The following is an 11,266-nucleotide window of genomic DNA, read 5'->3' as shown; positions in this document are numbered from 1 at the left end:
TTAGAATGACACAATCGTTTTTCGATACAGATATTCCCACGTCGCCCAGGGACTAATTAGAGCATACCCTAACGCGTTCGTCTGGCTTCTGGTTTGATCGATGGTACGTGTGCTGTACCTGGTACGTTGAACGGCATACCAGGCTTCATATATGACTATTATGTCGAGGTTTAGAAGGCCAAAAGCAGTAGGAGGCCCAAGAAGCAGAAGCTATTAGAGTTCCATAACGCCGCAGTTAGCGTTTGCAACAATCTTTCAGGGCGCTCATTGATCTAGATCGCTGAGTTTATCGTAGGGCGGTAAGTAGGTGGTCGAGTGGAGTCTTTCTTGACGATACCTCGTACTCCTCCGTGTCCTCCTGTGGTCGCATGTTCACCTGGAACCGCCGCTTCGTTTCCCCTAGCACCTGCCGACAGATGGCATCGAATGCAGCTAATTGGGATTTGATGCAATGCCAAGGATCAAAGCGAACGCACATTGCATGCTAGCTTTTTCGCTGTCCAGTGTAGGCACTCTTCTTAATTCTGTTGAGTAATAAGTTCAGCATATATAGGCATTCGGGGTGCAGGTTGTTTTATAAAAAATAGCAGGCTCGACAAGAGTTAACGTTGGAGCTGGCATCCGTGACTTTGGGGTCACTTGGGTAGGGGCAAATGCCTCTTTTCACCAGCTCTCCATGCGCGCGGATCATATCGACGACTTCGAAAGCTCATTCCGAATGCTTTCTGATAAGTACCTATTTGCTTTCGAACATTTTAGGCGAACAATTACCGCCGATAGTGTACATTTCGGTCCATACTCTTTCAGTGAGGCAGCGGATTCCCTTATCTTTGAGAGAACATTTGACTTCTTTTAAATGCATGCGTTCCTCATAGTTTCCATTAAACATCGCGATTATTGGTTGAGGGTTGTTTTTAAGAAACTCCTTAACGAACGGAAGAACAAATCCGGTGTTAGGCCCTGGCATGGAACGGATTTCGACTGGGTGTTGATGTATCATTCTTCCTTTAAACTGCATCGGTGACCTATTATTGACGATAAGCACTGTTTTTTGAGGTGGACTTTCCGCGTGCAGCTCGACTGCCGCTATTTGAGTCGTTGTCCAATTAACACGATCAATCGTGTGGACAGGTGTGAAATCCTAGCTATTTGTTTAGCTGGGGAATTTTTACTCTAGCCATCTTATCTAGTTCAAAATGACTACTACAGTTGATGAGTTCGTTGTCCAGTGACTGCCCGTCAAGCACGTCTTTCTGTTCAATAAAATGTCGAAGTTGACTCGACTTGAACTATCGTTTTCCACGTTCTCTTATTGATTCCGATGAGTCCAGAAGCCAATTTCACGCTACACATGGCCTGTTCGTCGTCCAAGCAAAACGGGCTTCACCCATCATTCTTTCAATAAAGGTCTGGACCTGCAACAGCCCACCTAGCTACCAAGACGGTCAAATCTGCTGTTCTAAAGATAATTGGTCCCTTTGCTGAGGCGTTAGGCCTCTATGTGAAGGTATGCATTGTTTTTGAGATAGCAACAATTTAAAAACTGAATTTTAATTTTTTTCCACAAAAATTTGCATTTTTCACTTGTGTTCGATTGCCCATTGTGATCCAACTAAGATCTGAAATAAAATCCAAATTGCATAGTCATTTAACATAAGTTGAGATTGTCCTGACTTCGTATTATACTTGACTCCGTTCACTCGGGGCCAGATAATTATATTTCTGGTTACAACCTTACCAAACTGAAGCTATGGGCTTGAATGTTGGCTGTGATTCTTTTTACTAATAAATATCCGAACAAAGATTACAAGCTTCGCGTCACTCTACGGGCGCGGGGCACACCGACAGCGAGGTTGTGGAATGACGAAATAAGGTATGGCTGATAGAGATACGTGTGTTAGGCTTTGACACGAGGGTATATGTTTTGACCTTCTTTTGCGCAGGTCACAAAGCTCTTATTGTTTAAGGCCTCACCCGACTTTTAGGTTCGCTTGTCTGAAAAAATCAAGACTTTCGTTATTCGCTTTCGTTTGTGTCCTGTAATTTTCTGCGGATCTTCTGTTCGCGCCAAAACTGAGTTCAAATGGTTGTTATTGAAGCGACTGCGGCGTTTTATCGTTTCTCACCGTTGCCAGTACTATTAGTCCATCGAGTGGTCTATTCATTCGGCGTTCGCCGCCCTTTCCTTCTCAGGAGCTGCTCCTACCGCGACGGCAGCGCCACAATCGAAGTAAAAGAAGATAAACAACGTGAGGAGTGAGTGAGTAAATGAGTGAGGGAGGGAAGATCACAGCTCTTCTGCTGGAACTGGTTCGTTCTGCCTGGTTGCTGTGCCTGGGGTGCGTAAGCGGGCTAGCCAGGCACGGTCAGACGGAGCTAAACTAGCAGCACCCACCAGAGCGGGCCACCACAGCACAGCATAGCATAGCACCGCTTGCTTTAGTGGACGAACTTTCGAGCGAGTCAGCCAACCGAAAGAGTACGGTGCTGCTGCTGCTGCTGCTGCTGCTGTGAGCAGTAACAGCAACAGCAGCATCTTGAGCTGTTGCCGCTGCCCAACGACGACTACAAGTTGAAATGGTGCCACAGGACAGCGTGCAATGATGGCCTGATCATTTGTTGTCACTTAGAGTGTAGTGGTTGCGGATGCAGACAGGCCTTTCTAGGCGCTGTTGAGTGTGAGTCGGTGAGCAGTCGAACCGGAACAGTTCTACAAGTCAGAAAAGACAGCAAGACGTTAGCTAGTCATCGGCACATCAGGTAAAAGCGACGGCATCAGCAGCAGCAGCAGCAGCGGCGGCAGCAGCGATACGGAGGCCGCGTTCGCTAGGATTAGGCCGCTGGCTAGCAGCGGCGGCAGCAGCAGACGCAGTCATCGCTGCTGTTAAACATAATAGAGGAAGTAAAGAGACAAAGAGAGTCGAGTCAGGTCGAAAAAAGGAAAGCGATTGCCACTGCTGCTGCTGCTGTTTCTGGTTGAAGTCGAGCTGTGTCACCGTATCATCGCCGTCGCCGTCGGCGTTTTCTCTCAGCGTCGAAATATATCGTGACAACGTTAGAATAAAGGAACGCTGCTGCATGCGACAATCGTCGGGCGGACGGTTGCCGATTGCCTTATCTAAGCATCAGCCTTGGAGAAGCGCTCGCGTCACATGAAAGTTACAGGCCATGATTTGTTCAGATGCAGTCGTCTTTATCCATTTTAGCACGAGTTTGTGTCACTGCGGTGGGAGGAGCGAGGACGTTTCGAGACCTCGTTGCAGGTGCGGGACTCTAGCAGCGGGCGGTGTTTTTATGCTGGCATCTTCGCTTGTTCTCTAGGATCGTCTGTCGCCCGTTGAGAAGTGCTATCCACTTATTAATAGTTCGGTATCGCGTGAACCTCGTAGACGAAAAGAAGCTGCTTACTCTATCGTTAAATGAACCCAGACAAACAGTGACTGTTGCCAACGTCCCTGGGCCTACGCTGCTATGCTGAATTGCTCAAACGTATAGAAATCACGTAAAACAACGCAATTTGTTAACGGACAATGACAATACTACGCCGTTACCTCCTAAGCTATCGCTAGCACAACTAGCAACAAGCGCAGATATCGACGAAACGCGCTCCGCTTTTTGTGATAGCTTCAACGGGTGCTGGTAATATCCGTCTCCGTCTGCTACACGATTCAAATATGCGATTGAAGAGATAGGATAATATACGTGCACGAGCTACTAATTTGTCGAGTCTACCGATTATCATCATACAAGTACTGCTGCTACCTAATAATTCATCGTATACGTACATATATATATATATATATATATATATATATATGTGTGTGTGTGTGTTGTTGCCTCAGTGATGGTAGAAGCGAGACAAATCTACAGAAACGGATACGTAGACAGCAGCAGTAACGACAATGCGTCTACTATTTTGACTCGTATTGTGAATAGTCACGGATAATTCGTTACTCAGCTAACATATTTTCCGCGTTTCGGTATGGTGTTACCAATAAGTGGTGTTAATTTATGTATATCTCCGTAAAACTACTCAGCTCGTCTTTGACTCGTTCGTTGTTTGAGCACAGGAACATCAATTGTATTTGCTTTTTAGCAGGAGCAGAAAGAAAAATAACCGCACAAAAGTTATCGCTTAGCCTGTATGATAGCGAACAATCGGTGCTCTTGCCCCGATATATATAGATCAGGGCAGGTGGAGAGCAGGTGTCACGAGATTAGAACGTTGCACTATTTGTGTAACAAACTTATCGTTTATATCCTTGCCAAATCACTGAGCTAATAGGCACAGAGCGAACAGCAGGAGTTCATCAGAAGGCAGTCGTGGGCGGAAGAGGCAAAAACGCACATATCGACAATAAACATCGTAGAAGTAGTAGGGGCAGTGATGCGGTGTCGGACACAACCATGGAGATCGCGCCAGTCAAGTTGACTGCGTGCCCAGATTGCTTTCCCAGTGTTCGTGTTGTTGATGTTTGTCGTCGTGCCGCGACATGTTGTTGATTTCCTGTTAACGCTTTCGTCGTTATTACTACAGGTATTAAAATTGTCCCCCCTCGACCTGCTGATCTCAGCCGTGGTCATCCAGAGAACGGTTATATAATAAAAGTAACAAAAAGGAGGTAGTTCACTGTTATTATTGCTATTCTGTTATACGTACCCGAAGCCATCGGCACGTGAAGCGCCCCCGCGACGTTTTCGCTAGCGGTTTGCGAAGTGAGACAGCTGACAAGGATAAATAGATATCGCAGCGAAAGGAAATATAGAAGCACAGATTGCGCGATGGGATGCTGCTGCTACTGCTGCTCGGGAAGAGCCTTCATGATTGGGGTGTGCATTCTTCAATTGGTAAGTGCGATCATTATCTCGAATCGATAAATGCGGTCCGCTGCTTGAAATGGATTTGATTGAGCCCCACATTTTTACGTTATATTGATATATGGTCCAGCTTTAGTATCCTTTTACTCGACTAAATTGTGTGCATCGTATGACACACATGGCTACGACGACTACTTATTAGCCTCTTCAAAGCGACATAGAACCTTTTCATAGAAAAAGCAAATATTTCCTTCCAGCAGAAAAATTATTTCATTCAGTTGAAGCTTCTTCGCATGGTAGACATGGCAACTCCTTGAGCTTAACATCCTACACTTGCCTGCTAAAACTATGACACAAATAGTTACACTAGTTATCGACGAACAGCAGATATGGGGTACTCTAGGCATGGATAGCTTGGTTTACTTGGTCGTCTGCTAAAATGGTGGATGAGATAAATTTTAACATCAATTGAAATTGAAAGTGGAAAGTGAGAGGAAAGGCATGCTTTTTCAACGTGACCAGAACTGCCCAATTTGCTAGCAGGTTCAACTCGAGTCTCTGCGCCATTGAACTGAATCGAACAAAGTGTGAACGAGTTGATGTAATTGTTCGCTATTCAAGCTTTTTTTTTTCGTTTTTCAAGTACAAAAGTCTATTCAAAAACTGAATCAGCAAAATTTGTCATCGTCGCATAGGTGCTTGTCGAAGAGCTATTATCAGAAGTGAAGGAAAGTGACAGGGAGAAAAAAGGAATATTCTATAGGGACAAGGAGGTTATAAGAAGCTCCTATGATCATGTGAGTCCTTACTAGGACACGATGATACTGAATATGGTGAAATAGGCTCATGATGATTGTAACAATTACAGTTGCGGTACCAATGCCCTGATAGTCATCGTTTTTTCCAGCTATTTGTATCATTTGTGGACAGTCCTAGCATTCACGGATGTCCGTCCGCTATCTTCCGTTGCATTCCGTCCTTTCAGCACTCGTTCTAACAGTAGATAACCATCATATGAGAACAAAAAGAAAATTTCCACTTACAGACCGCGCTCTTTTTCCATCTATTATATTTGTGACCACTACTTTTCTTGGGGCAGCATCTTGGTCCATCGAAATTTGTAGGGCCGCGCTGTAGCTACTACAGCGTTCGGAATTTGAAAGAAGATAAAGAAAACGAGAATGTTTGCCCTATGCTTATTAGCGTTTGCCCCGTATTCATGAATCCTTTTGTCTTCAAGCGTGGCAACACGATTGGCAGCAGTGCACTTTTCTGTGTCTCTAGAAAAACATTCATTTATTTACTCACTAAGTCAACAGCACTCTGGTTGTTTCTCCGCCACTCCTTACAACTTTTTTTTTTGTCTCTTGTCATACGAATATGACTGTTGCTATTATCAAGCTAAGAACAGACCATCCGCCCTACCACCATTGAATAAGTTGAGTCTAACGACGTGGTAAAAAAAGATAAGGGGCTTGCATGCCAGAAGCATCCTACTACCGTTACCCTCTGTCTGTTTCCGACGGTCGCTATGTATTTCCCTCTATCCACCTATTTATCTTATCTCTGCTTGAAATTCAGTTTCCAGTACTGTCAACTGATAAAATTATCTTATAGATATTATTCCCTCTATTTCTTTACCTCTTAGCAACGGCGTGAATAATGAATGAAGTACTCACATGAACAGATGTGACCACGGTCTACGGTGTTCGAACGAAGCGTGTATCCCCTTCCCCGTCTGTCCTCCCCGGAACAGGACTGAAAAAACTGTATGCAACGACGGCAGCCGTAACAAATTAGAGTGGGTAGATGACGGCGGATAGCACATCAGACGCACGCCTAAAAAAGAAGCTTATATAAATAAAATGATTCTATGGAATATGTATATAACAGGTCATAGTAGAAAGTCGAAGGGCTGGAGATGGTCAATACCCGTAAATATAGTAGCCGAGGTAATCAACTACCAATTACAAGTGCGCTTGATCGTGTGTACGGACCGGTTTAACTCAACGATTTCGTCATCATTACGGTTAGGTCAGAGCTAATGTTAATGTTAGTTCTGGCTGCTTTCAGCAACTGTCTATTCTTATCCTGACCTATTTGAACTATCAAATAAGATATTCTATCAAAGCTAAAAAATAAAATTAGGCCATTAATTTCGGCGGTCTGATCGACTGCCGTTGCCCTCTGTCCTGTTATTGAATAGGCTTATAGTCAATTCAATCCGCTAGTAACTGCCGGTTGCCCGCACGGTACGCCTTCTTTAGGAAATCATCGTCATCATCATCAAGTTCTTATCCTGAATGATAAGATCAAGACATTATGATGTACTAAAGTAATATGAACAAAAGTATAATCACACAGATTGGTTTATTGATTATATCTCACAATTTAGTAAATAAATATACTTCATTGTTACTAACCACTCTAAATCGCTATACGATCGATGCGTCATAACATTGGGAAGTACACCATGGAGACATGGGACATAGAGTTGAGTCCAACACAATGAAAAAGTTAGATTGTTATACATACAAATATAGCCACGTAATTCTGTACCGCGTCCCTTCTCTGTTGTTACGTGGTAAACAAGTGCGAGATCTGACTTTTATGATCCCTGGTGAATCGTTATTAAGCGGAAGCGTAAATTGTTCTGAATGGCAGCCGAGACTATTGACTCTGTATGGAACAATGAAATTCATAGTACAAATATAACGTGGAACCGACCCCTTCAGCCGATCATTATGAAAATTTCGAATTCCTCTACCTACTGCTCTGTAAAGTGATACGTGGAAGGCTAGAATTAGGAATAGAATACAGCGTTCAAGAAACGACAACATAGGGGGCATCAACACCTGTGGCGGTTCTGAATCTTCTAGTTGTAGCTATGGAAACAATGAGAAAACCGTAAGACTCGAAGGAGCAACGGCCTCGGCAACAGAAATTCAACATTGATGCACTGTTGCGGACAGACAGCGTTTCACAGGAACGACAACCAAGAACAACAATATTAGTAGTACTATTAAATTAGCATAGAGAACAAGTGGAGATGTCCAATTGACAATGTCAATCGTTTCAGCTGGTGGCCGACAGGCCTGACGCAGAAGAATAAAAATAGTAATAATAAATGACAGGTGATTCGCTGCAATGACGACGACGACAAAAGTAGCAACATCTTCTAAAAGGCGAAACGCTGTTTATCACTGTATGTTGTCCAAAAGGCTACTGCAAGGAACTCTCACCCCGAAGGCCTAGGCCCGTAGAGCTGTGCTGAAAATATTATAGACCAGTTAATGTCGACTGACTATATTCAAACGGAAAATTACTACGCTTACTTTGTCAAATGTAGGCAAAGCTTATGGTGTAGGCAGGCAGGATACTAATGACGGTTCTTTTTCTTAATTATTCTCTTACAATAGTACCATATTGATAACAGCCGTAATAATAACTGATACTTTTTGAATGATGAGAGAATGAATTGAAAGTTGGTCATTTCCTGAAGTTTGCGCGATCAGCACTTCCAAATCAGTAGTTGTCATCTTCAATTAACACCCCCAACTGCACAGTTCAGGTTAGGATAAATCTTAAGGGTGTACTCTTTTTGGCTCATCGGCGTTTTACTTTTGTACAGCCTGACTACATGAATTCAAGGTTAAAACCTAAAATGCAGCGATAAGCCATGTATTACTATGGTATATGTTAAAGGACATTGCGTTAGATATGCACTTATTTATATCGAGTGCACATTTATGACATTTATAATATCACGCCGTATTAGGCCGCCGCTACGCTCTTTGTCAGTCCTTCTGTTATACTACAATGTAATCGTTCAACCCATTAAGCAGCGTTGTCGACACAATGCCATTCTATCGCCCGTTTACTGTTCGATGGCCTACTCGTTAATTCAGGGCTGGAAGACCACCGAGACGCGTTCGTCTATCCGTGGGCGGTCGTGGATCATTGCGCTTGTTGCCAAACAAATTGGCTTCCAAAGGTCATTCTGAAACACAGACTTTGAAATACGCGATACAAGGTGGCGACCCAATGGCGCTGATGTTTCGGCAAGCTGCACTGCGTTGCAGCGAGACGGTTATAAACTAAAGGCTATTACTTGTAGTGATGATAGTTATAACAATAGAAAAAGAAAAACAAATGATATTGGCACCATAATCGTAATCGGCGAAACACCCATATATTACGTATAGCAGAATAATATATATACATTACAACCGTGCTATCTATATACTACGACGACGCCATCTGCCTATACATGTTTTAGTGATGCAGAATTTTGTCAGCACGTTGTCTGCTTCGTACCCTTACAAGCATATCAAGAGGTAAAACAGGTACGCGGATACAATTTACAAAACTATCCGATAGTCTTGCTGACTGCTATTTTATTTACACGCCAACTGGAGCTCGCAAACTACATAACAGAGAAAGTACGTTGAATTAGCTCGAATGAGCAGTTCTGTATACGAAAGCTGCATTTGACATGTTTCAAGCCCATGTGTCTGTCAGTGCGGTTTCAGCGGGAAAGATTGTCTCGTACAACAAAGCAATTCAAGCGCTTTCCCATCTCATTACTCGCTTTTATTTACTTGTCCCATCATGGCTACTACTACCACTATAGCAGCAGCAACTGCTGCTGTTTTTAGTCGAGTTGTTAGAAACGAATATTTTTGCCTTTACTTTTTATCTCTCCCGGTATTGATGAAGCCTAGTTAGACAGTACCTGCGACCTAAGCCTGTATACTTTGTGCGCTGTTTTTAGCTTGCAACCTATATTATGCGTCAATGGTTCAGCAAAGCGTGAGTGCACCGAAGCCGAATGCTGGCGTCCTTCGTAACCTACCTGAGAGCCTGCTGTTTGTTGTCAAGAACCGTTGTGCGTTGTTCTGTTGACACGCGTACAGCACGTATCTAACGTTATTTTACGTCAATGTCCGTGTATACGAGCTCCTAAGTGACAGACATCAGCGAAAAACTCATCGGCTCATCATATGGGCTATGCGTGCATAGAATGCTATGAAACGGAATAGAAAATTACGGGACAGTTAATTATCGCGACGAAGATGGCCCTCTGATGTTGCAACGCTTTCATATTTTTCCCTGTGGACTTTTGCCATTACTAACTTTGCGTTAGATGTGAGAACCTAGAAGAAATTTAAAAAATAAGACAGTCCATTGTATAGCTTGTAGTATTCACTTAAGGCAGTCATGTGAAATCAGTCTACCGGGTGCAATTTTTACGGTTTGTGATACCTTTTACTAATTAGTTTATTAACTGTTGCTGGCTGGCTAGCAGGTACAATTGTATCTACTTTCGTAATTGTCGCCGGTTGTACGGTCTATGTTATTCTGCTAGCTGGTTAAAGCCGTTGGAAAACTCGAGCGTTTCGTTAAACGATCCCGTTTCGTACGATGCATCTTGAAGTATAGCAGCAGGTGGGAGGGCAGAGTTCGGCTAAAGCCGGTCATATTATCGGTTTGTGTACCCCCCGATAACAATTGAACAAAAGAAACGCTTGTATTTCTGAAATGAGACCGTCCTGAATGAAAGACCCGTAGTAGTGGTTCATTCAAATTTTAACATGATGCAGTGTATGGCCAGAATTATAAGGCCGTAATCGTGAACGAATGAAGGCGCATTCAGCGTTCGAGGTGCAAGAAAGGCAAGTTTTCCAACGCTGCGATGACCTGTTAGCTGAAACTCACAGAATGTAGCTTACCATAGTTTAGATGTAACCTGAAAATGCCCACGATAAGAACACAATGAAAACAGGAAGAAGTTGATATTTACGACTAAAACTTATCCTGGTTGCAGCATAAGCATAATAACACCTGAAAATTGGACTAGTAAACATTAAATATATGAATTACTCGACCAACGAACATTTGAGATCAGTGGTAATCTAGTCTAGATTAGGACTAGATTAAAATTCATTGTCACTAGTCGGTAAGTTACCTACAGCTCAAGCGGTCATCGCATCCATGGTCGAGATCTACCACGGCAATGCGGTCTTACAGAGCAAGCCGTGGCATTTTTTAACCAGCTGTTCCATCATTAATATTTCATGATGGTGATAACCAGAACGATAACCTAATACAGTAATGAAATATTAGTGCGCCATTAAATTTTACTGTCGCAGGTCCACGGGTTTCCTCTTTTAATAACGGCACGCTTCTAAATGATCGACTTGGTAGCAGATAGGTTGTCTTATGTTTCAGGTTCGTAACGTTCTGCTACGATTACATAATAATAATAATAATAGCAACAAGGGCCAGAGCTCGAAGGTTGGGTTGATTAACGCTGTAGAAGATGTATGATATCCGGCTCTTCAACAATATTTACCTTTTTGACAAATTATAGCTGGCTGGATTGTTAATATGCATATAGTATTGATGCGTTCGTATATTTATTTCTTCGCTAAAAAAGGACATTTTA

At 43.0% G+C, this 11,266-nt stretch overlaps 1 protein-coding gene across 9 annotated transcripts in view; it reads left to right on the top strand.

Moving 5' to 3' along the window:
* Positions 1-2,630: 2,630 nt before the first annotated feature.
* Positions 2,631-11,266, top strand: part of NKAIN (Sodium/potassium-transporting ATPase subunit beta-1-interacting protein) — a 31,811-nt gene continuing 23,175 nt past the window's right edge. Inside the window, exons 1-2 of one of the 9 annotated variants that reach the window (XM_022797433.2) lie at positions 2,875-4,537; positions 4,667-4,848. In XM_022797433.2, coding sequence (XP_022653168.1) covers positions 4,783-4,848 — 66 coding nt within the window. In that variant the 5' untranslated portion in view covers positions 2,875-4,537; positions 4,667-4,782. The other 8 variants (XM_022797434.2, XM_086985429.1, XM_086985428.1 and 5 more) reach the window with 8 other exon arrangements.

The sequence above is a fragment of the Varroa destructor genome, unplaced genomic scaffold (genome assembly GCF_002443255.2).
Source record: "Varroa destructor unplaced genomic scaffold, Vdes_3.0 BEIS01000003.1, whole genome shotgun sequence".
NCBI lineage: Eukaryota > Metazoa > Arthropoda > Arachnida > Mesostigmata > Varroidae > Varroa > Varroa destructor.
Note: the sequence above shows the minus strand (reverse complement) of the source record. Positions and strands in the feature narration are given on the sequence as shown.